Source organism: Channa argus, chromosome 7, assembly GCF_033026475.1.
Source record: "Channa argus isolate prfri chromosome 7, Channa argus male v1.0, whole genome shotgun sequence".
Classification (NCBI taxonomy): Eukaryota; Metazoa; Chordata; class Actinopteri; order Anabantiformes; family Channidae; genus Channa; species Channa argus.
The window spans coordinates 15,329,423-15,356,682 of record NC_090203.1 but is presented as its reverse complement, the minus strand read 5'-3'; the positions used below and the strand labels follow the sequence as shown (position 1 = coordinate 15,356,682).

General features: G+C 38.3%; 2 protein-coding genes across 2 annotated transcripts; one reads left to right on the top strand and one right to left on the bottom strand.

The window, feature by feature from the left end:
• The first annotated feature begins 8,842 nt into the window (after positions 1-8,842).
• oprd1b (opioid receptor, delta 1b) lies at positions 8,843-15,401 on the top strand. Its single transcript, XM_067509986.1, has 3 exons — positions 8,843-9,225; positions 10,995-11,350; positions 11,502-15,401. Exons 1-3 carry the CDS (start codon positions 8,975-8,977, stop codon positions 12,029-12,031), a joined length of 1,137 nt encoding a protein of 378 aa, XP_067366087.1. The 5' UTR covers positions 8,843-8,974; the 3' UTR covers positions 12,032-15,401.
• A 4,591-nt stretch (positions 15,402-19,992) lies between these two features.
• On the bottom strand, positions 19,993-26,808 carry rcc1 (regulator of chromosome condensation 1). Its single transcript, XM_067509985.1, has 10 exons — positions 26,690-26,808; positions 25,312-25,412; positions 24,826-25,013; positions 23,890-24,069; positions 22,860-22,956; positions 22,658-22,780; positions 22,398-22,538; positions 22,123-22,242; positions 21,158-21,310; positions 19,993-20,764 (listed from the first exon to the last, which is right to left on the bottom strand). Exons 2-10 carry the CDS (start codon positions 25,388-25,390, stop codon positions 20,589-20,591), a joined length of 1,257 nt encoding a protein of 418 aa, XP_067366086.1. The 5' UTR covers positions 25,391-25,412; positions 26,690-26,808; the 3' UTR covers positions 19,993-20,588.
• Positions 26,809-27,260: the final 452 nt, after the last annotated feature.

Genomic DNA, 27,260 nt, shown 5'->3' with positions numbered 1-27,260 from the left:
TGTTTCCATGTTGATTCATCTGTTTTAATTACATAGAGTAATATAAATTTTTATCAGATTACAATTTGAATCTGCAACTAACAGGTTTTTCCAAAATCGTTGATGCTGCAGAGTTTAACTGAAGTCCACTATTCGTTTATTAAATCACACCACTGATTTATTGAATTTGGTAAGGCTGTAGCGCTGACCACCAACCCTTCTGCATGAACAGAAGGGTTCAACAGGGGTTCTCTTCTCTAAAACTGATTTTATTTTTAATATGTGGGGTTTAAATCCCTCGCTGCCTTTTTCTTCCCCTTCATGCACCCTGCTGACCGGTTAAGGTCACTGGCTCCACATCAGCTCATTAGCTCAGTGGAGGCAGTGACACTGACTTCTTTTCAGCTTTGTACTCCTCCTTTTTACACCTGAGAATAGTGTTAACACACAATACATGAACATGAGCCGCTGTAACACCCTGTCAGACCAACCCCCTGTCATTATCAGTTCCACAGAGACTCTCCACTGTCTTATCTTAATTTTTTCATCATAATAAAAATTACTACCCTTTTTAGTGTACTGCAAATAAAGCCACATCCCAACCAATTTAGAGATTTTAGAAGAATCACTTCATATTAATCACATACATTTTCCAGACATGAGCATCAATAACGTTTTCAATTCAGATCTGCTAAAAACAAAGCTAATGCAATTATACTAAACGCTGTCACATTTCACACACCAGGTAATTGCATACAATTGCAGTGACCTCATTTTGCACAGAGAACACAAGGTCAAGATTTATATAAGTACACAAAAACAGCTGCTATTTAATATTATAATTTTACATGAAATCCCACTCTGAACCTTATCTCTTACCACCAAAGACATTAAATGGTCTTTAATTTGTTTTACTCAACTAAAAATTAAGATATCTGCTTTGTCTGCTGAGCTGCAAATTTGCACCCATGTGCTTCTCCAACTAACAGACTTATGTCGTCACCCAAAAGCAGCCTACCTTCTTCTTTTCACATCACCTTGTTTTTAATGAAAAGGATCCTTTTCCTTTTTTATCATTTTGTTCAGAAATCTCTCAAGTGGCTTTCAGAAAAACTGAAATTTGCTCATATTCACAGTGAAGCCTTAGCTGAATGCTGATGTAAACATCTCAGTATATGTCCCCTTCCTCCAGGTGTCACAGTGAGGGCAGCAGACCTCACAGAGGATGGCAAAAGGCAGAATTATAGAAGTGGTCTCCTCCGCTTTTTCAGGGAGAATTCATATGGAGATTAGGGCCACTGTTTCCTTGACAACCACATTTTACCAACTTCAGTTTTTTTGTCACATTGATCACCAAGGTCCTCCAACACAAACCTTCTGTTCTATCTTTTCGAGCCAGATAAAATGCACTTTTCTCTCAATCTTCTTTAAACATCTGTTCCAAAACCCATCCTTCATGCTCTACATCTTCTCTCAGGCCTGTTTCATCCCGTGACTCGCTCAGTCCATATGTCTCAATCAATACTTTTCCCTTGCTGCCTTCATTAATCTCCACATTTCTCCTCCAAATTCAGTTGCATCTGGAGTGGATGTTGTCACATTGATCTGATGCTCAATAACTTGTATTGTTATACATGATTCCTTAGGCAGCAGACCAATTATTTTCAACTAGTGGTGTTGGTTTTGTAGTCTGCCTTGAAATATGGATATAGTTTATAGCTTAGCTGGAAATGATCATTTGTGAAAGAAAGAAATAGTTAAATTACAAAGTCATGTGAGTCATTAGTACTTATTATCAAGATAGCAATAACCCAAATGCCACAAAAAATTGACTGTGTAAAATATTTTTTATAGGTTTGCAATGAGGCGAAATGATAAGATACATCTCGACTGCTAAACTTGGAGGGTATAAGGCATTTGGGATAAGAAGAATAGAAGATGCATTTCAGATAATGAGATATGGCTTTTGGGCAAAATAGTTTAAAACTGATAATATAGACCTTCACCTCAGCTTGAATAGATTCCTGTCAGAAGTACAGTCTGTCTACCCAGTCACAGGGAAGGCTCATTATCTGCCACTCGAATGGTCTTGTGTATAATTAGATGTGATCTGTGCCACTTTGCAGCGTTACATAAGTCCCCCCCCCCCGTGTTTTCTCATGCGAGTTATTGTTTTAAACTCTCTGTTTAGGTCAAAACTGTGTTTGTACATTTTTTGAGTGAGTGAGTGTCTGTGTGTGTGACTATGTGTGTGTGGGGGGATTCTTGTTAGTGTGTTTGAGTCTCAGCAGCCAGCACTGCAACTCTCTGCTACGTTGTACTGTCTTCCATCTCATGCACTCTCACTATGAATTAGTGCAGACATCCACCAACTCTGAAGCAATAACGATAATAAGGACAGTTACCGCATCCCTGAGATTAAACTGGGAGGCCAGCATGTCAGTTAAGGACTAAACTGCTGCAACTACCTGTGATTCAGGTACAAATACTGAAGACAACTGACTGATATTCTCTGTCACATTTTTTCTGTACCTTCACAACAGGCCTACTTGTTTTTTGTTGCAGATTGGTTGTGTGTAAGACGGGTAAATAAAATCAAAGGAAAAACGTATGACTAATGAATTTACCAAAATAGTAAAGATCCAGCTTCCAATACAGATTTCAAGCTGCTCTGGTGAGAATTCAGAATTAAAGACTGATTCAGAGTTTCATCCTTCCCTTTTGCAAATCACATACTGTAATGATTTATCTCACATTGTGTATTCACAGACACCCTCTGTTTTCAATTTCCCCCCTCAAGAATAACTTAAATAAATATAAAACGTAGACTGAATATGAAAATGGGCTTTCTGGATCACTACTTGTCTCTGCTCTGCACAGCAATACCTTTCTTTACAATTTATAACTGGCATCTTTGGCAGTGAGAGAAAGCATGCAGTATGACAAGAAATGAGTTGTGTGGGTCAAGGACAAAATTGCTGCCATTACATATAATCCCCCATTGGTTGATGGCAATGACTAAAGCTACTCTTTCAAAAGAAGAAATGCCTCTGATTTTGAAGAAGTAAAGAAGAACTTTCAAGAAAACCCATTTAAAAAAATCTGATGTGGGTCCATGCTGAAGACTGTGAACTCTCTGTTTAGTTTTGTTTTGTTGCCTTTATTCAGTCGTTACTATATGAGATCAGCCTCACTTCTGAAGACACTCTGCAAACGAGTCTATGTATATTTAATTACTGACACAATGTGTTATACAGTTAAAAACCTTTTTCAATTAGTGCTCACTGCCTCTGTCTTGTCATATCTAAGCTGTGCTGCCTGTCTCCACCAGGCGGAAATCAGAAAACTAATCAAGTCCCAGGCCCAAACAAATCACTGTTGCATAACTAATTGTCTGCTGAAACTGCTGAACCTATGCCTGTTATTGCAGCATACTGCTGTGAAAGAAAGAAAAAAAAGCACAAAAACAGATGAGAATAACATCTTGTGAGAGGAGGACTGGTATTTTTGTTCAGCAGCTATAGCAACCGAGTGTAAATATCTGTCAATCACAGATATCGTGCCTGTGGTCGTCTGTTTAAAATTATTAGCCCTGCAATCGGGGAAAACTATTCTTAGGTTAAATTAATGATGTATTGGGTGGCTAATGATCCCAAAAAGCAAGAAAAATCAGTAAAGAAATTTGGTAAGCATCAGTAACTTTGCAATCAGAGACATTGAATTCATGAGCATTTTTTGAAGAGATAAACAACTTGTGGTGAACTAATTAATTTCTTATAAACCACACAAAAAGTCATGATATTTTTAAAGTGTTAACTTTTAAACGTCACTTATTGCATCACTCAGTTTCTAGGTCTGTATTTATCTGTTTGTGAAGAAAATGATCTCAAACATAACACTCAGTAGCCTCTGTAAGGGTTATGATGAGGACTACACAAATAACAAGGTTCCACTTTGCTCTAAGGGATTACCCAGTTTTGCAGACTGCTCTCTACTTTACCATAAAAACACCCATAAAAACCTAATTAGCAGCTAAGAATCAAATTTTTGTTGTGTCTAAAATCTTTAAACCTTTCAAAACCCAAATGCAATGCTTTTAATTTCAACATATTTTCAACATAGAATTAGAACATAATTCTGTTAGTGAACCAATGCTGATATTGAGTGTATCAGCAAAACATTTACCACATATTTTGTCTCTCTTTATTCTGTAGTAAAGAATCTGCTTGCACAGTAAGAATTAATGCATATTTATTAAAAAGTTTGCAATGTTGCATTTGGATACTTAAAACACTTTATTAAGGGTTAGAAAACAATTGTAATTTTGTTCAATACAGAAAGGCCAGCAGTAACCTTATCAAAATTAACTGAAATCATCATCTTTCCCTAAGCTTCACCAAAATGGGTTTGCTGCTCGAACATGACCACAGGTGGGACTGTTGTGTCAGTCTGTGCTTTGTACACCCACCATCCACCCCAACGTGAGCACTTTAGCGAACATAACAAAGTTGTGAAAAATGTGACAATACAGCCATTTACTTACTGTAATTCATGCCCCTAAATCTGGACGATTTTACACATGTATAGGTATTTCTCAATAATATCCAAAGCTGTAAAAACACATACAAACCTGCAATGTTCTACACATTTTGTTAGCTTGAAGATGCTTTGAATATATTCAGTTTCTTTGCTACAAGAGAGTTAATTTCTTTAAAGTGACACAGATTTACAGCCACAGCATGCTGCATTCTGTTCTGTACTACGACTGCACAATACCACAACAGGGAGTCTGTGACTTTTCCTCAGATTAATAACATGTCAACATACACGTTGCACCATCATATTTTATAATACAAATAGCTTTTTCAGCTGAAAAGTGAAAAAGGGCTACAACAACATGATTCAAATCCTGTGTTCTTGTTTATTTGTGTGAACCTCTGCCACCACATCAGTTAATGGCTGTTGCTCTGTTGACACTGCCCACTCATACATACACTTTCTATTTGCTGCAGAGAGACTCTCTATTGTGTTTTACAGAATTTTGACTTTTGATTGCACTGTCTAAAATTAATCAGGTTGCTGGCTGAACAGTAACAGTGCTGTTTCTTTTTGTCCCCATACTGATATTTTCTCATAATAATTTTTCTGCTGCTCATTCAGTCCAAAGGATGCCTACAGGAAATATTGATCATACAGAGACGTGTCCAGTGTGTCCACTAAGAAGGTGACCTGTCAAAGATTACATTGCAAAGCCTCCAAATGTGGTTTATATTGTCAGATTTAACTACATAATTCTTGTTGTCAAATTGAAACTTCATTCTTCCCATTATTTTGACCTTGTTATTATTTTTGCATGTGTGATGCACATAGAACTCACACTAATTTTCTCATATTGGAACAAACCAATACTAGTCCTTCCTTGAAACATTTCAAAGCTGCAGCAAAAGTGTTCTTGTAATTTTTCTCCGATCTCTTAATATCAATGTAAAAAAAAAAATTCAAAGAGATAATACAATATTACTATTTCTTTGACCTTTTAGAAGTCATGAAGAATACCATCTCATATCAGAACTGTTGTTCTGCATGAGATATTGCAACCTGAGAGCAGATATCATAACATATAAAAATGTAAATCCCTGTATAATACATGTATGACAGTTGAGTCGACAGAAGATATGCCACTGTATGAAGAATCATTCATTAAGGTTGAATCAATCAGCGGAGTCTTGTTGTATTATGCAATCATTTGAAATTCAAATGTGCATCATCATTCCTGTGACCTTTTGCAAAAAATCCTCAACACCAAGCTCCCTTTAAATGGTCTGCATTCTGTTTTCCCTGCCAAGAATGTGATGGGTTCAGAGAGGCAGCATAATGCTTCCCAAGGTTTCCATTGGGCTGATGAGTGATGCGAGTAATCATGGTGCCTGTACAGACTAATCATGAGCGATTCTCCCTAAGGGGAGAGGGGGTAAAATATAAACAGCAACAGCACCATTTTGTTCATGTCGACTACTGTGCAGTCCAGAACCATTTCTCTTTCTTTTACGACACATTTCTTTTAAATCTCAAAACTGTATAGAAAGAAAGAAATGGCTCATACAGTCAACGTCCTGCCATCACAGAAAGCACCGGTCCTGCTTTCATACATTATATTATTTGTCTTCTTTTTACCCCCTTATACAGTGTCATCACTGCAACTGCAGCACAAACAGGTGTGATCCACAGCTCTTCCAGCTTCTGAACTGCGGTGTAAGTCATTTCACACTGATGGGTTGAGTTGTCCCACTTGGACTATTGAAATCGAGTGCTATGTTCAGAGTTGTGATACAGTCTAGATAGCTGTTGATATTCAGAATTTATTGCTGTGGCCTCTGGATGTGTTTCTGGCTGAATTCAGTAATAATGTTTGGGAACGGAGGTTTCTTTTTGATAACCCCTGTGACTTCTCTGCTGACTCTGTCTCGTATTTGGTGAACACCTATCAGAATTACTGTAACAGAAAAAGCTCCCACCACATCAATAAAACACTTTACTATAAATGTTAACCGCTCCCCTGCTGTTTTTTCTCTGTCACTGTCAAACAGAAAGAACCATGTCTCTCTCATCTGATTGCTGGGACTAATCTGGTTAATTTGAAACTCTGAGATAACAGGCCTTCACACTTAAGTAAAAGTGCAGGCATTTACCTAAAAAGTAAGTACCTCTTCAAATTCTTGACTCAAGCTGAAGCACTAAGTACATTTTCTCAAATTTAATTTAAGTACTAAAGAAGATGTACTCTTCTAAAAGATATATTTCTCTGGGTGTCAACACGAAGTTCTCAGATCTTCTCTTTATTAAAAATATTATTATTACAGTGTAGAAATATTATTTTACATGCGACAGTTCTGTTGGGAAACAGAAAAAGTAGAAACCAAAGTAATTATGATGCTATTACAGGGTTATGCTTATGAATGCATACTAATACTGATATTGCAGTTGATAAAGGTGGTGGGAATTTTGATTCCTTTATGTGGGCTGGTTAATCCATAAAATACACAATTATTTATTAGTTTATTTATTTTTTGTACTGAATTTGCATCTTTAATGCAATTTGTAAACTAATGTCAAATAAATGTAATGGAGTAAATATTACAATATTTCCCTCTGGGTGTAAAGGAAGAGTAAAACATAAAATGGCTTTACACAAGTACAGCACAAGTACCTTAAAAACTATACTTAAGTACACTACACAGAAAATCTAGTGAGAGATTTCTAAGCACAAGTGAAAACATTTGACCAGCGGGTGATCCTCCAGGCACAGTGAGAGGATTACTGGAGTCATTTGAACTCATCATCTTGGGTAAAGGACATTTGCATCATATTTCATGGGAAATAACACAATAGTTCTTGAGATATTTCCACATGGATCAGCCATACATGTGACAGACATTCTCATTATAAGCGCCATGACCTCATTTTGAACATCATCCTGGGAAATGTGCTCACCTGTGCAACAGAAGGTCTAAACACATGTCTGTCCTCAGCCAAAGAGAAATGAGCTTGTTGAAACCCCAAAATGAGCCAGATAATTTATTACCGCGTTTCATCTTATGAAGACGCACAGGATCTATCTTTAGAAGAAGCAGTTAAGAGGGAGGCTTCAGAGCTTTTGTTCACCACACTGGCCCTATTCTTCTTGCTGTCCCAGCTTTGTGCTGCTCTGATGATGGTTGCTTAAAGGGAGATTTTGTAAAGGTCACTTTGCAGTGTGCAAAAGACTGCAGCAGTTATAAACAATACACACACAGCCAGAAGATGATTTGGATCTGTGTTCAACTAAACAATTAACCCTAAGAAACACACTGAAAAATAACTGCAAACATGAACATGTATGTAACAATTTCAGTAAATGATCACATGAAATTGTATGTGCTTCTAATGTGGTTTTTGATGCTTGTGGGACATGGCCACAGACAAAAAGCTATGAATAAACAAGGGCTTATGTGACACGGTGTGAGCTGAACAGATCCAGCAGTGAACAATCTCAGAAATAAACATTGGCAGCTTTAACACATTTGATACCCACCAACACACTTATTGTTTTACAAACCATCATAGCCACAGTAACAGACTTTTATCCGGGGAGGACAAATTTTCCGGACGCAATGAGGAACATCAGAGACACAAAATCCTTCCTAATAAACAAAACATTGATTAAAATCTGGCCCTTGATGAACACAGATTTCTTAAGGTAGCACATGTAAAGAGTTATATGGCACACACACAACCCACCAACCCAACCAACCCACCCACCCATGCTTGACTGCTACAGGTTACCGAAACTATTCTAAATAATAAATCTGCTTTGCCTCAGGCAGATACTTGCATCACTCCTGTGGTTTAGTAAGACCATTTTATGGAGTTGTGAGAAGAGTCATTCCACTAATGGAGCTTCACTGACACAGACCAGAGAGTGGGAGAAGAAATACCTCAGGGGTGAAGCAGCAGCAAAGAGAGGAACGGCTATATAGACGTGTCTAATTGAGCTGTAAAGCTACAACTATAAGAGATGTTCGGGTGTGATAGACATTGTTTGACATGTTGCTGGGTGGCAGGTGCAAAATAGTCTATTTTTGGAAAACAACAGCCAATAAGGAGAATCCAAAAAAAGGGGGTTTAATAAAGCATGTTTAAAAGCTATATCTAAATAAAGCCCCAAATGGTATACCTTTGGGCAGGTTACGACCTGGGCAGAAAAACTGTTTCCCTCTTGTTTTTTTCACCAGCGCGCTCTGCCAAAGGGAGAGACAGACAGACAGAGAGAGAGAGAGAGAGAGAGAGAGAGAGAGAGAGAGAGAGAGCTAGGGAAGGAGAGAGAGAGAGAGAGAATCTCCTCTGGGCGCCTCACTACTAATTTGCCGTCCAGTTTTCCTGCGCTCTTGTGCACCTGCTTTGGAAATCTCCGGCTTCACCACACATTTCACTTTAAAATCAAAACTGATATTTAGAAATGGAGTTCTCCACACTTCTTCCCGACCTTCTTGTCGATTACAACGACATATATTCGGTCTCTGTAACTCCTTTCAACGTTTCATTCTCCGAGGATCTGCTTCTTGTGCCTTCAAAAAGTAACGAGACCGACAGGAATGCAACCAACAACACTACAGGTCTTATCATCGCCGTTTGTATCACAGCTCTCTACTCTCTCATCTGTGTGGTGGGGCTGCTGGGAAACGTCCTGGTAATGTATGGTGTGGTCAGGTAAGAACTAAAAGATCGACAAATCATCATCAGAGTAATTAATAAAAGAAGATCCGTGACTAAACTAGTATATTTACTACGATGAACTGCTCATTGAATTCTGACCAGTGGACAGTAAAACACGCACAAATGTGGCAAAATAATACATATATGGATATTTATTTTAAAACTACCATAAAGTGTCCATTAAACCGGATGTTTGAGATTGTAGGACTATAACAGCCTATAACAGAACTATAATGACATTACAAGAATGGAAAGTCCAAAACTAAATATTTACTATATTAAATTTATAACAGGTTGCCCAGAGTTTCAGTGGGTCTAAGAGCCACTGTGTAATACACCCACCCACACACACATACCTCCTACACATTTGAAAAGAATGAGAGGATGAAGGGCGGTGTGCTCCACAGCTGATAGCTTTGAAATTACTTCGTTGCACCAATTATCCCTGTCAGCATTTGTGTTAAAGCCTCAAATAATTAATTTGCAAGGAATATAACCACCCTACAATATTAAACCCCCACCTGAAAATCAAAAACAATTGTCATGTTACTGTGTGTAAGTAATTTAAACACTAATGATTTATGTCATGTTGATTTGTTGGTGTAATAATGCAGCTTAAAATGAGAAAGCGATGATGTGATGTGATGGGTGGACCCCCAGTGTCTCTCCATTATCTCACTGAACTGCTCCCTGAATTCCTGGTGAGGTGTGTGGAGATGTTATGGAAAATCGGTGGGGTTTTTTTTTTTGTATTGGGGTCACTGGTTCTCTGAAGAATCAGAAACTGTGTGATGAACCCGTTTAATTTATGATGGCGCGGAGGAAAGAGATAGAAGCAGTTCGTCAGTTTCACAGAAAGGACATTTCATATGTCAACTCTCTAATTCTGTTCATAAAATCCATCATTTTTAAACATTTTTCTCAACAACGAATCTCTGAAGTAGGTTTCCACTGATTACAAGCGTCACAGGGACAGTTATGTTCCTGTCTTCATTAAGCCTGCCTTCATTCTAACATGAACATAATTAGACCAAAACACGACTTATCACATCCAAGTGTCCAACAGTGTTACACAGTGTGCTAAATTTCAAAGACTTTTTGTATATTAATATTTTTTTATTTCAGAATAATCAAAGAAAACATAAAAGACATTATGCCATGTTCTCTCAGGAAAAGCAATTATATTCAAGATGCAATTAGCACATGGTGTTTAATATAATAAGCTCTTTTCTGTGATAAGGGAGAACATTTCTTTGTCTTCCTTCATCCCTACAGAGCCCGTGTCTGCAATTTCATTTAATTCTGGATTCATGTGAAAATACTCCATCTTTAAACAGCAAGACAACAGAGAAGAAAAAAATTATTCTCTGAATCAGGAATCAAGGATATTTCAATTGGAATAGATTCAGTAGAAGCAGTTTAATGGAGGCGTATTCACTTTGCCAGAGCATAGAAACTATTCATTTAGTGTGGTGCCATTAAACCATTATGCAGCTAAAAGAACCTTTTTTTACTCTAAATGTTTTGATGGAAATAGCAGCAGATTGTTGGTTTGAGGAGGAAATGGATTAGATCAAACAATAAACTGGTGAATGGCCTTGCAGCGTTTTAATGGAACTCGTGAATCAAGCAGGAGGAGCCTTTGTCAAACAGCAGTAGACTTGGGGAAAAAAAATTCAATCTTCTCTAACTAGCAACAGCTCTTGTCGAGTGTGAGTCAGAATCAATTAAAACTGCTCGGTGCTTTTCTCCCAACTAACCAGGTACACCAAGATGAAGACCGCCACCAACATCTACATCTTCAACCTGGCGCTCGCGGACGCGCTCGCCACCAGCACCCTGCCCTTCCAGAGTGCAAAGTACCTGATGAGCACGTGGCCATTTGGGCAGCTCCTGTGTAAAGTGGTGATCGCCATAGACTACTACAACATGTTCACCAGCATTTTCACACTCACTATGATGAGTGTGGACCGCTACGTCGCCGTTTGTCATCCGGTGAGGGCCCTGGATTTCCGCACACCTGCCAAAGCCAAGCTCATCAACGTGTGCATCTGGATCCTGTCCTCTGCCGTCGGAGTCCCTGTGATGATCATGGCTGTTACCAAGGTGACGGCTAAAGGTGAGCAGATTTTATTGGTGCACACGCAATACTGCAAATTGTGTAAAAACGTCAGGGAACAGTCGTGCTGTAAAAGTGAAAAGATTTGATGCGGGTGATCAGCCTCTCCGCGGGGCTGCGTGTTAAACTTTTAATTGTTTGAACTCCTCAGGAAACACTGCCTGCACGCTCAGATTTCCTAAACCTGACTGGTACTGGGACACGGTGATGAAAATCTGTGTTTTCATCTTTGCCTTCGTTGTGCCAGTGTTGGTTATCACCGTCTGCTACGGTCTGATGATCCTGAGACTTAAGAGCGTCCGTCTGCTCTCTGGCTCCAAAGAGAAGGACAGGAACTTGCGGCGGATCACCCGCATGGTCCTTGTGGTCGTAGCCGCCTTCATCATCTGCTGGACTCCCATCCACATCTTCATCATCATCAAGACTATAGTGGATATCGACCACAAGAACCTCCTGGTGATGGCCAGCTGGCACCTGTGCATTGCGCTTGGCTACATCAACAGCAGTCTCAACCCCGTGCTGTACGCTTTCCTGGATGAGAACTTCAAGAGGTGCTTCAGGGACTTCTGTCTACCCTATCGCTCGCGCCTGGAGCAGAGCAGCTTCACCAGAGCGCGCAACAGCACGCGGGAGCCTGCGTCTGTTTGTGCTCGCGCGACGACAGAGAGGCCCCCGGCCTGACTAGGCATGGATCAGTGGGGGTGCAGAGCAGTTCAGGAAGACCTCCACACTGAGGTCACACAGTTCTCCACCACAGGAGTCTGAGTGCAGATGAACAGCAGTACAAGTTAGCGATTACTGTGTTTTTGCATTAATGGAATGAAACTCTGTCTCTAAATGCTACACTAAACTATTTTCCGCCAGGTTTATCGGACACAAGCCTTTCTGGATGCTCCTGTGATCACACACGTGTGTGTACCTGTGCATTAGGGGCTAAGGGTCGATACAAATGTACCGGACAAATACGCGCGCGCGCGCGCACACACACGCACACACACACACACACACACACACACACAGAGTCCTGTCAGAAAGTATTTGCAGCACAATGAAAAATAATCAAAGTACTGATTTTAGACTTTAACTATAGGTAGAGCAGCACTGCAGAACTCAAAGCCACAGTGATGTTAAGTAACTAAGCACATTTACTTATGTTCTGTACATAAGTACAGTTTTGAAGTCTGAATCTAGTATAATTTACTTGAGTATTTAAGCTGTTTGATATTTTGCTTTTCAACTTTTCAGAGGCAAATGTGATATTTTTATTCCAAAAAAATTCCTTTATTTGAAAACTATATTGTTACCAGCTACTTTCCAGATTCAGATTAATAATATAAAATGTAGTATAATAAAAAGATTTTTTTGGCCCCATGAATTGTGAAATGCACAGGCTACCCAGCAGCAGAATATAAAGTAATTCAAACTTTATTTATTGGATTTCAAACATATGTTTATCAAAACATCATAAGCTCCATCCTTTCCAGCTGAAACATTAAAGTAATGAAAACATTAATGCATCAGTAATAATAAGCCAATAATATATTCATTGACATGAAAAGAGTATGAGTACTTTTACTTTTAGTACTTTAGTACTTTTTCAGCCACTTTCTACAAAAGTTACATTTGATTGTGAGGCCTTTACTTTTATCAGAGTATTTCTACACTGCCGTATTGATATTTTAACTTAAGTAAATGCTCTTAGTACTTCTTACACCACTGCATAGGCAAGTGTATAGTCCTGCAATGATCAGATTTACTAGGCAGGACACTCATCCTTAATGCACAGAAGGTGAAGACACTGAACCCCCAACGTGTAGAGCCGGTCCGAAGCCCAGTAAATATTGGGGGGGGGGGGGTTGCGACAGGAAGGGCATCCAGCATAAAACCTGTGCCAAATCACAGGCAACAGGCAGACAAATGCTCAAATTATCAAATGATCTGCTGTGGCAAACCCTAAACTCAGAGGACAAAAAACAAAGCAACACAAAAAAACTCGATTTTCCTCCTACAGACCAAAGACATGCATGTTAGGTAATTGGTGACTTAATTGTTGATTTTTGAAGGGGCAGGAAAAACTGTTTTGAAGTAGACGTTCTCAAGGCCTAATTATGCTCTTTTTATTTATGTGTGCCTGGGTAGGTTTTCTACAAGTCCAGTTTGGTTCAGGTTCCAACATATTGGACGTATGTAACATAACATAGCATTTCTATTGTTATGACAAACTCATAAGTACACAGCGTGGTCTTCGCCAACTCTGTTTTGTCTCCACCAAATGTGTTTTGGTCTCCACCAACTAAGTTCACCAGCTAGTTGCTGTAGGTGTCTGCAGTTTTGAGTTAGAACACAGCTGAGGGTATTTTAATGGCACTTTAACCTCAGTGCATTCAATTTCACATGCAGTGCTTTGGAGTACAGAGTGAGAGCAAATGAAATATTTATGTCAGTCCCAAGACTTTGGTAATATCTGGTAATAGCACTGTTACTCAACCTCACTGGTGAGATAATGAGTATCAGAAAATGAAAGAATGAATGTTTAGCTGAGGCTGACAAGGAAAATAGAGGACATACAAATTTCATGCTTGTTCTAAAAAATAGCAATGCACATACTGTAATTAAGACACATTTAAAGTTTTTTCTCGCCTTAGTGATACGAAGCAAACACATAAAAAATAACATGAAAGTACAGACTTCTTGATAAGGCACAGATGAGCGGGGCTTGCAGCACTCAGAATGTTCACAATGAACATCAGGATTGAACTGACTCAGTAAAGCTGCTCTGACTTTTGCATAAGCACAAAATACGTATTCAGCTGGCAGTAACATGAGGAGCTGAGAAGAGGAAAGTGGCATTGCAGCTTTAACTCGCTGTAACTGAAAAACCTCAAACTGGCATGGAGGTAACTGAATTGGATCAATGCATTAGCCAGCAACAAGAAGCTTTCAAAACATATTACAGCTAAGAGACACATTTCCACTGGTGATTGCTGGACAATTTCAGGAGGAGATCTGGGCAGTAAGAAGACATTTTTTAACCTAATTTCCCTCATCTTGCCAATGCTGCAATGCTGGTTAGATTTAAATCTTTAAAAAGATATTCATATATCAAGTGTAAAGATAATATAGTTCTGTAACAGCAATATTACGTGATAATGTGATTTTTTTGTTGTTGTTTGTTTCAATGTGCCGTCAAGCTATTGTCTGCTTCACTTGTAACCGATTAGTAGATTCAGTTTTTTTCCAAACTGCAGTTTGTATTTACACCAAGTGCTATATATGTTAGGTGAAGGATTATAAATCTTTCTGTTTTGGCTGCAATCATTGTAAAAAGAACATTTATAAAAGTTTCCTGCTGTATGCTTGACAGAATGATCAGCTGAATGAAAATATGTACCTTAATGCCTTATTCAGTTTGATTTTCCGTTCTCAAAAAGTTAATTGTTTTGAGATAACAGTGCTTGATCTTTATAAGGTTATACATTACAGTTTACAGCATATAAAGTACACCATTGTGATGTAACAACTTTTGTCTTTTGAAAACATTAATACAGCTGTAATATATAACAGCATACACTGTATTGTGTAAGTGCTTTTATTTTGGAATATTGCTTTAGAGAAATTTCATTTTAAATCCAATATTATGTTTTCTGTGGTTGTTATATCAGATTCTCTGTAAATGCCAGTGAGGCCTCATGGACATTCCACATATAATTAATTGGAAAAGTATGGATTACTGATCAGATCAAGGTAACAGGCTCCAGCAGTGTTTCCCCTGCATGCTCTTCCCGGTCACAGGGTATGAATATGACACGTCTGAATGTGTGTTTGAATTCAAATCAACAAATCAAAGAACAACGTGTAATACTTTAGGAATTATATTAGGGTGTCTGGGTTTTAAACACCATGGAGGATTAATTTTACATCGTATCAATTCAAGCATCAAGTTGGCAACATTCAAAACCAACATTTTACTTAGTGTCAGAATGGTTAACGACTTCCACCACTGGTGTGTCTCTCAGTCTCAACCACTGTAATTCCTGCTGAAAATGTAAATCCTGAAAAATGAGCCAAAAGAAGCTTTCCTTGAATGATCTGGATTCAACAGTGCAGTATTTCTGTATTTACAGCAGCAGGACTTGATAATAAATTGATTTTAGTTGTTTTTGCTGTGGGGCATTTTCACAAAAAGGAAAACAAAATACTGCATGTTACATTGAGCTTTAGCTCAGTGTTCTTATTCATAATAAGACAAATAGAACAAGTATTTTCCTGTGAAGTGTTTTAAAATGACACAGTCCCAAAGATTTCTTTATCCACAATTTTTTTATAGTCATCTTGGCACATCTAACCCCAGTGCAAACTAAGAGCTAACAGCCATGATGGGGTGATACCCTCTAAGACAGTATTACAAATTAAGTTAACATTTAAAAGAGAAATGCCAGTGAGGTCAGGAGAAGTGCTGGAAATGACAAGTTCTAATTTTCTATTATGGCACCTGGATTTCTTTTCTGCTGGTCCTCAGGGTTGATATAAAGTACTGATGATGTCTCCGAGAGGAGAAATGGTGATCAGACGGGATCTTTTCACTGCATTAAAAATGCAATGGAAATATTAAACAATTTGGTTACACCATGAGCTTGATCCTGACTTTCATGGTGGCCTTTTAAAAATTACACATATGTCAAGATTTACCGGATTAGTGTCTGTAATACGCAAAATTGATCTTTGCTTTATACACTTTTGTTCTACATATTGAAATTACTTTGTAAAAGTGACATGCAACATTTTCTTTACCATTAGCTATCAAACAGGTACAATCACAGCCAAAGATTCAGTAGACCACTTGCAGAGTGACACTTAGAAAACTAAATGCTTTCATCTTCTCACTCTAATGGTTACTTATGCCCTCTAACAAATTAACCCAGAGAAAATCATGCTGACACATTGACATCAGCTTTTAGTGCTGAAATGCTACGGTTTTATTCCCTAATATTTTCTGCTTTATCTGGACAACACTTTTCAAACTTTTCCTGCTCGAAGAGATATATGGGAGCGAGGGACAATTTTATTTCACGATGAACAAAATGATCTTGTATAGCAGCCTGAACTGACACAAATTGAGCACCGATACATCACAATGCAGTCATGTAAATCTTTCAGCATAACTCCAAAGTAACTTTAAGTGATGCAACATCTATATCAAAACGACAAAAACAAAACCATAACACAAATGGAATCAATTAAGTGATGATAATGCTTAGGTCCGGGTGTTGGGTTTGGTTGTTTATGTTTGTGCTGTGATCGGCACTTCCCGTAAGACACATCAAACCGCTAAGTTGCCTGAGGTGCTTACAAAATGCCAGATGAAAAACAAAACTCTACAACAGCTAAGTCACAGAATACTTGGGTTTTTCCTGCTGAGAAGCCGACACAGGGATTCAAACTGGGTGCCATCTGCTAGCTGAGAGTTGCAAGGGGCTTTATGAGGAGCACTTACATTTTTTCTTTTAATATAAGGGCAAAATTTAATAAAAAAAAAAACGAACCTCCCCAGGGTTATTGTTAATTTGAACTCTCACCTGTCAAATGTAAGTACCAGTGAAATTGTTTAGGCGGAGGACTGTGGCTCAGCTAGTTAAGGTGTCATCCTAATACCATAGGATCAGTGGTTCAATGATCAAGTGTCTTTGGGCAAGACAATGAGCCCCAAGTTAACGTTGATGAGCGGCAAACTGTTTAGTATTGAGGATAATGCATTTCCCATCCCCAGCTGTGCAGTGCCGGTCCAACCCAGTAGAAATTGGGGAGGGTTGCTTCAGGAAGTGCTGTGTGAAATAAGATCAAGATTAGATATGACAAAGATAAAATCTGTTTTTGCTGCATCTGTTGTGTCCATGATTGATCTGCATGATAAATGGCACAGTGGCTAAAATAAAATACATATGCATGTTAGGATAAAATAAGATTTGTTAAAAAAAAACCAAAGACCATTTTAACTTAGCCAACATAAAGATCACATTAAGATTTTCTGACCTCCCTCTCCCTTGTAATTCTTGTATACTCCCTGAGAGTCTGTGTTGGAAAAATTCAGTGTCCTTACAGGATCAGTTTTAATTTCAGCTGTCATCTATAAAAGTGATTTATACAGTCATAGTTTATGTAGACCTCTGTCAGTAATTAGCACACAATCAATATGCCAGAGATAAACTTAATAAGCTTAAAAGTCCACTAAAAAGGGAAGAGTTATGTGCCCTGGTTCTTGATTAATCAGGTTTTAACGCCCAGTGTCATCCAGTAACCGCAACAGCTCTATAAATGTGTCAGATTAAGAGATTGTACTTTCTTACAAGTCTCTGCCCAGCTGTTGGTCCTCTGCTGTCGGGTTCATCAAAGGTCCTCAACCTAATGGATGAGGAGTCCAATTCATCAAGGCGATCTTCAGTAATTTCATGTGGTCCACAGGCAATCAAGTACCAACAGCTTAACAGAAAGAGAGATATAAAATTTCTAATAATACCCTATTTGGTTTCCTGCACACATGCTCACAGAAACATTTTCGCAGACTAAACCATTCCCCTATTAGAGCTTTCCAGAGGCTGAAGCCAAATAACATCTCCACTACCATGGCAACTGTTAAGTATTTCATACATTTAGTACTTTATACATCACTTAATGCATCAGTAACATAACCCTCCATACATTGAAGCATATGTTCCTTTCCTACTCCATATTACAAGATACTAATCTTTAAAGATGAAAAACAATCTGTTTCATTGCATCAATTCAAGTAAGTGGAGATTGTGAATATTTATATGTAAAATGTTGTATTTGAGGCTACATTTCTTTCTCTCTAAATCTTCCCACTGACAATAGATTTAAAGGCCCATTATTAGAAAGCCATCAGTACAGACTCCTATGCTGCCATCTCTACATGTGTTGGGAATGTATGAGGTCTTAGTTTTCCAAATGCTGTAGACGGTGAAAAGTTAAAGGGCGTAAAATATGGATGCTTTTAACAGCCTTTCATCACCCCACAGCTGATATCAGTTCCATTTACCCATGTCTGCTGCTTAGTACACATCTTCAAAAGAATTCAACTTTATTTTGGTGGAGGACTGAAAGCTCTTATGGTTTTGAATTAAATATCAGCAATGCAACAACTATGCTAAAAGGTATAATTCACATAGCCCAGAGATTTCATGTTATTGTGCAGTTAAAAAAAAGGCACATTGGGTGACAAAATAAATAATTGTTGTATATCTAAAGGTTAATTAATCTGTGTCATCACTCCCAAGAAAGAGCGTGCATAATACGAATATATTACGCAGCTGTATGTTAATAGCTCATCATACATTTTATCAACTCATTACGGAAAAAAATTGCATCTGAATAACATTGAAGGGGTTGACCCCTCAGAAAAACTGTTGCTTTGGTTTACTGACTGTGAAAACAGACCGAGCTTTATGGCTTTCCATCAGATTTGAGCACATGTAAGACAACACTGAGGAAGTGCAGTGTGTAGTAGGTCTCTGCCTGAAAAAATTACCTGCACACTTCACATACAGAAACAGTTAATTCATTACTGTAGGGGCAGGAGAACAAAAGACACCTTCCACACTCATGATTAAACTGATGCCTAATTCTCTAGCAGTAAATGGTATACATTCAAGTCAGTTGTGCTACGCAATATTGTGATCAATCTTCAATAACTGAGGTGGATGTTCACTCTACAGGATACAGTCATTTTAACTTCTGTAGTTGTAGCCCTATAACAAGCTATATATTTGAAAAGTTGTTTTTTGTAAAATAAGAAGAAAGCCGCATTTCTTTTAATACCTAGAATCCCTTCACATTCAAGAGGATACACCAAAATAGCAGAACAGGAAACAGGTAAGAGCAACAATCAATCTTGTTTCCTAACAAACTCTTACAGCCAGTGTTGTATAAACATTATAGGCTAACAGTGAACAGCGACTCTAAATGTGTTCCTGACATTTGTCACAGAACAAACTGCGATGAAAAAACAAACAATAGAACAGATTCACTGAACAATTAACTGCTTATAAAGCATACTAGCATTTCAAAGCTTTCTGAAAAGCTTTGCACAGGACTTGTACTTCAATTTTTTTGGTTAGATAATAATAATAATAATAATAATAATAATAATAATAATGAAAGCAAAATGAGACAAGGACTAAATACATTTCACCATCTGTAAGTACTTCTTTTACATTCACAACAATGTGTATAGAATGTTGTTTGCATCACAATAGGACATAAAGCAACTAGAGCAGCACTGCTCGCCAGCTCTTTTCTTAATGGCTTTAAATGACATGTTTGTAAAACGGGTAACATCCTACTCTACTGTTTAGTGTAATTAACAAAATCAAATTTGTTCCACCGCATAGATGAAGGGCACTGAGAACCAGATATGACTGAAATAAAACAATGCCATGTTCTGCTTCTATGTTGTATACTGCTGAACAGTAAAAAACAATTGCCTATGCCTTGCAATAGAGTGAATTTAGAGAGAAGTTTTTAGTTTGTCTGACCAGCTGTCCAACCCAACAGATGTTGAGTTACAATATGAAAATAAGAAGCAGAAAATCCTTATTGAGAAGGCAAGTATGCAGCTGACAGTAATGTAAAAGCCTTAAAAATGTAACATTATCTTTATTTTCAGACAGGAAAAACAAATGTAGGATACAGTATGATGTGTTTCCAGATGTCCAACTAATCAATCTGTGTGCCCTTGGTTAAACAAACAGTCTCACACCTTTAACTCTTGAGTGGAAATGTCCTGTCTGAACCAAGATCATTAGAATTATTGCTTTAAAAGAAAAAACTAAACAAAAAACAACATTAAAAAGACATGTTTGGTAAAGTCATTAAAAGGCTTCCACCGTGTTCCTTTGTCTACATGCAGTCACATTCATAAACATCACATTTACCATCTTACAGTCACACTAATGACTTTTAGTGAAAAGCATTCAAAGGGAACATCAAAAACTAGATTTAAAAAAATAGTCTCATTTGTCATAATCTACTCAACATTTGAAAAAATTCCCCACCCTTGGTAGAACAGAGTTCTCATAAAAGGGTCTGAATCTCACCTTTTCCTGGCAACCTCTCACACTCATCTGGCTCAACACAGGAAGTAGAATATTAGTCAACTTCCTCTCCACATATAGCCATCATGATGTCCCAACTTGAAATATATATATAATAAATTCCCCATTATTCAGCTCTCCTGTTTGTCCTTAACCAAAAGGACTGTGTGCTGCCCTCCACTGGATGCCATCAGTACTGAACGGTTCTCCAGCTGTTTGCCGGTCATCTTTACAGGGCTCCACTCATCATGCTCCTCTCCCGTGCCAAGCTGCAGGTTAGTGCCCATGCCCCAAGCATACACAGATCCTGGAGTAAACAAAACAAAGGGAAATAAGCATTCTGTTCAAAAGTCCCTTATCTCATTGCAAACAGACAAATTAAGCTTCCATACAGTTTAAAAGAAATAATTGTTATAACTATATCTAAAAATCCCATGTTAGCTTGCTAACAGCAGACATCTTGCATCTAACTAAATAATAAAACAAGCTGCTGTTTTACTGCCTTTGATCACGTTAGAGAGAAGTTCAAAGGGTGGACATTGGACAACAAAACTGACATCCAGTGTTTTATATTTAATCGTAAAGGTGCCCCTTTCCTTGCTTTAACCATATAGACAAATCTTTAGTGAACTACATGTTAAAACCCAGAAGTATAACACTAATGTGGTAATGACTCAAAGTTATCCACTGCTTTCTTTACCTTCTCTGGTGAGAGCATAGCTGACAGATGCTCCACATGCCACTCCACTGGCTGGTTCCACTCCCATCACAGGCGTAGGCTCACTCTTCTCTTCAGCCCCTTGACCAAGACCAAGACGACCATACTCTGCTCTGCCCAGGCTATAAACCTGACCTAAAAATACAAGAAAACAGGACCTGAAAACAGCCAAAATCAAGTACCTCACTTCTAAGTTGTTAAGTTGTAAATCAATTAAGGTTTACAGTTAAATTTTATGTTTTTAGTGCGGTGCCTGAAATTTTGTGAACGTTTTAAACATATCTACTTCAGCAACATCAAACCCAGGGACCCCAATGACATAAATGAGCGCATATTTTTAAAACCACATGCTTTTCCACAATAAGCTATGTGATGTTGAAGTACATGTGGCAAAGTATGAACCTGTGCCTTCAGTATCTGGTGTGTCCACACTTCACATTGGCTTGGAGGGACTTTAGCCCGTTCCTCTTTACAGAATAACTTCAACTCAGGGATGTTCATTTGTTTTCTTGCATAAACCACTTGCTTTAGCTCCTTGCTTAGCATTTCTATGGGAACCTTACACCTTGTTGTGGGTGTGACCTTTGTCTCATGATCTCCTGCTCGACCCCTCCTTGTGTTTTGAATTTGTACACAATCTGCCTCGATAGGTAAGGTCCAAACTATTTTAGAAACTCTTCTAGAAACCTTTGTCCAAGCCAAGGCACACCTTAAATCTGTGCCATCAAGATCAAACCTTGATAGTGAACACCAATGTTTTTCTCTTACTTAAGCGTAGGGCCAACTGTTGCCATTTCCCCTTCAAATGAAATTATATCCCTAAAGGTTTACACACTTTTGCCACATACAAATATTTAACCCTAGATAATTTTTCTAAGTAAATTTATGAACAGCAAATACCTGACGAAACACAACATGTTAACCCGGATCAATTAGTGGCAGTTTACCTGCAGCATCAAGGCAGAGTGTGTGATGCTGTCCTCCAGAGAAGTCCACCCAGGAGGTGGTGGAGTTCTTGAAGCATGTTAATTTTACTGGGACAAAACACATCTTGGTGCTTTTAGTGCCTGCACAGATTAAAAATAATTAAAAAAAGGAGGTATTATGACCAGGAAAATAATCTCATGCTGTCTGAGGTCAATGACTCTCAGCTAAATGTAAATCAATGCCAGGCAACACTTTATTTTTCATAAGGAATTTACCACTTGTAGGCTATACTGACCCAGCTGGTGATAGTTGGAAAGGCCAAATCCATAGACATGTCCTTCTTTTGACACAGCAAAGGTGAAGTACGCCCCACAGAAGGCATCTACAAAGTGAACCTTTCCTTTGACTTTTACCATCTGTGGAACCAGTAGTCGGCCTGAAAGCACAAGACAAATACAGTCGTTAAACAGAATAGACCTGATAATTCTGCAAAACTATATATCTGCAGAGTGTACTTTCTAAACCTCTTAGTTTGGGTATGTGTGCGTTACTTACATAGGCCTTTTCTGCCTCCTCGGTTTGAAAAATGCTCAGGCACTCTTCCGAGCTGGCCCTGCTCTGCTGTACCTGACGTGTAAAGATTTCCCTCCAGTGTAACCAGTACCAGGTGATCATTACCTATTAACAGATTACAACATTTGATACTGCCTGTATAATGTACAAATAATGTGACAGCTCTGAATATACTGTTGCTTACCCGATGCTATTTTAATGACAGCTTCTGTCATAGGAACTTTGACCGGAAGAGGAGATGCTTTCATGGGTTCCAAGAGACCAATAACACCATTGTTATCCTGGGAAAAGGGTCCAGTATAGTAATGTCAAATTTAGCAATTCATGATCACATTATGGCCATATTTGGGGTTATGAAAATGTACAGACAGGCTATAATGTGACTGATTTGGGCACCAACCTTCTGGGTATGCTATTGTGATACAGGTGTTTTTCATTGGTTTCATTTACTACCGTTTACATTTGTTTGGACTCTCATAAGCCAATTCCCTTCTGTTCTGTTTATAGTCTGTGAACACGTTGATAGGACACAGACTTGACCATATGGTAGACATGGAGACAGCGCAGAGTTCAGAAATAAAGGCAATACAGCTGAGACATAAGATTTGTTTTTTCAGTCTTAAATGTTAATTACTTTATAAGCCCTTTAGGTTACATTGTGGGAATGCGGATGACAGGCAGAAGTAAGATTTAACTGCCACTGAATACTAAGGATGGGCTTCACAAAATATCACACTTTGGGATAATTTATTTTCTCTATCAAGGGTCAAATGTGACACAGTACTAAGTGGATTGGAAAGAAGGAATAAGGGCTGAAATATTAAAATAAGACATTGAAATGATAAAACTGGACTAAATAAGATCGCAGTTATTTAAAAAAAAAAAATGCTCCCACACAGTGTATTCAGGTTATGTTCAAAACTCATCTATCAAGTTCCTGAGAATACTATCAAAAATAAAGTCAAGTATTTCTGTCAAGTTCTCTGTCAGGGAGCATCTTGAAAAAATGTCTTCTGTATAGACTGCAAACTAGCCTCACATACACGTTTGTGGGATCTAAAGATGAATGCAGGAAATTTAAGGGATGCTCTTTTGTTCTATGTGTAGAGAAGATTTTTAAAAATGGAAAGATTACTGGGCAATTCATTGCAGATACATTGCTCTTAGAAATCCTTAGAAATGCTAAGCAAAGGTGTAAGTAGGACGTAACTAACCCTGAAGGAGCCCCAGATGTATACTATTCCATCCTCGGTAAGTGCAGCTGTGTGGCTGTCTCCTGCTGACACCTGAACCACCTTCTCTTCCAGGGTCACCTTTCCTGGAACCGTTTCTGAACCCTCCTCTGTTGTGTCCCGACCAAGGGCGCCTTCATCATTACAGCCAAATGTATAGACCTGGAAAAATAAACTCAGTTAACCCCTTTTGCAAATGTTAGGCCATTGCAATTGCATCATTGCCATCCTGCAATTATACTCTGGTACAAGAGATTGTTGTTCACATTGCTTTTGGGCGCTGAAAGCAATCTCTGGAGCAGTTCTGTCAAAGAGCACTGGGAGAGAGCTCCTTGAGCTTATCTGAATGGCATACTATTTACTGCTCTTTTATCTGCCATGAAGAACATCAATAATATTATAGTGTTGTTGCGGTTTATGTTCAAGTCCAGGAGGAAGATGATAATAATTAAGCCAGATTTTATAAGGCGGAATAGTACATCCACTAAAATGGCCTATTTATTTCACTAGATAAAGTAAAAGACTTGGACTTAAGTAACGAGGTTATAGTCTGCTTTCACTGGAAAGCAGACTATTATTAATTAATTCACTGGAAAGCAGACTATAACCTCATTACTTAAATTTTTTAGTGTGTAATGTATATGGGAAAGTTGTTTCCGAAATAGGGATAGGAGTTTAGGGAAACATGCTTTCCCTAGGTAAATTCCTGTCAGAGAACGTCGAATATGCTACAATGTATACATGTAATCAGGTTTCTAATATGCTTTCTCCAACTGTGCATGTGCGTAAAGCATGGAAGCATACAAACAATGATGCTGGTGTCACAGTCACTGAACAGACAGGCAAAAAGCAAATATATTGCCAGCTTTAGGAGAGAGTTTGCCATACAGTTTTCCAATATATCAGATGTTCACTTACATGACCAGAGTCACTGAGGCACACAGTGTGCATGCCTCCAGCTATCACTTGTACAATTTTCTCTGGCAGGGACACAAGGGCTGGCTTCTTCCTTTCAATGATGTCTTCGCCTAAACCCAACTGTCCAACATCACCCTGGCCCAGAACAAGAACCTGACCGGCTTCCTTGCCATAACTCCTGTGGGAAACTGGTACACACATAGGCAGTGGATTTATTTTGACTTTTAATGCAGTCAGTCTTACAAGGTAACATGCCATCTTTCCATATATTTAGTGCGTAATGCTATTAAACAGTATTTAATTAAATTTTTCCACTTACAAATGCAACTATAGTGTGTGTTTAAACTATTTAGCCGCTATCCCCAGAGTTTTATTCAGCAAGTTAACAAAATTTTCGTGCAAAATACAGTTTTTGTTGTACATGTAAAAAGAAATGAGTACAGTTCAGTCTTTGTCAATCCTTCATTGAAAAGACAATTCATTTACCTTTCACTTTCTTCGAGTCTTTATCATTCTCCACAATAGACTCAGACCTCCTCTTGGTGGCTGTCTTTTTAGCAGGCATGACAGTAATACTTCAGGGAAAACTTTGGAGAGGGGTGGGGGTGGAATATAAGAGGGTCAAAGTCAGTTATAGTCAGTGGCCCTAAATGTCACATAAACACCAAATACTTGCATTAGCTACCCTCTGACCTGCAGTTTAAAACACTGTACTGGGATCAGATGACAGCTGGGGCTTTTGAGGACACATTACAGGTACAGGTGAGGTGTAGCAGTGAAGCAGCACCAATACTATACCTTGTACTCTCAATTATCATTTATAATAGCTGCCATTTATTTAAAATTGTTCATAAGAGAATAGATCAATTATTAATGATTTTTCAGTAGGGGTGCCTGTGTTTTTCCAGTTTTGACATGTGAAGACTTCTGCACAAGATAGATGAAGATGAACATTCACTCAGACAAAGTCAGAGAGGTAAAAATGTGCAGGTTAAGAAAAGTTCCTCTACAACAACTGATAATTCATTGCGGTTTATTCCATCAGGATGTTGCTTGAAAACAAGTACTCTGCAGAACAGTGATGAAGACATTTTCTTAAAACCCTTAAGCTTACAACAAACTAAGGGGGCTGAAATACAACCAATCGGTCTTTATTGTAGCCTTAACATTAGATTATCCAGGGGCTGTTTGGGGTTCAACAGCTGTCAGAGGCTTATTTCAATGACTGGCACAGTCCCAGGTTCCTAAACTTGCAGACAGCAACGCCTCCTCCACCACTGCTCCCTGAACCAGTATGTCCGAAAAATAACGACATACTGGTTATACAGTTCAAAATAAAGTCACGGAAGACATAATTATTTTGTGAGGACCAGTCTGCAGATTGCTATAAGGACGGTTAATTTATAGTAACGTTACGGGAGGTGCACAGTAACGTTATAAATTAGGCAGCGTGACCTATTTACACTGGCAGCAACGTTGCCCATGTGTCACTGCTAACCTTTTAAAAGCTAAGATATAACACATTAGCTACTGGCTACTGCACTTCAGTCTATTTATTTACTGCAGGATTACACCACCGGCTATTAAATGGGTAACATTGGAACCTGCAAAAGTCGCGTTAACTACATAAAAAATGTTAGCAGACTAACATTAAATTCTAATCAACGCTGACTGCTAGCGTCAGCTAGCTTAGGACAGGGGCCAACGAGCTGTTTGCTAACTAGCTAGCATCGGTAGCATACCATTAAACAATGAATGAACCCGATAACAATCAGAAAAGCAGACTGCGTGTACAGCGATGAAATAATTCTTATTACTGCTCATATGTCCAACTGAGCAGCTTCAGAGCATATAATTGACTTACCTGCGATATTTAGAAGTTTTTAATTCGCCTAGAAGTGAACGTGCACCGTCAGTTCCCGGTCTTAGACACACGCTGCACGTGCAACGTCACGCTCTCTGGACCCTCTCCCCCCTTAAAGAGACAGCAGCACTCAATTCTATACTCTGAGCATTCACCCATGTAGTACTGATTACTAACAGTGGAAGGAATACTAGGTAACGAAAGTGATATTTATATTCCTTTATCAAAAATACAGAACAAAAATAGATAGCAAGATGAAAATATTTAATTTTAGCTTATAGTTATATTTTGATATAGTTATATTTTTGTTTTATGTGATAAAGTTCTATTTATGTTTACCCTAAATTATTTGATTTTTTTTCTCTGATGATGCTGGTTCTCCTCATTATATATTTGTAATGTGGTTTTGCAAAGTGCAGATGTACTTTGTCCTAATTTGTAGTTTTCAGCATTCACTCTGGTACTGTATTTCTTACTCCTACGGCATAATTTTATTACATAGTTACTTTTTGCTTTCACTATTAAAGAATATTTAGAATACTAAATAGTAAATGTCTTCCAATTTTCCAAC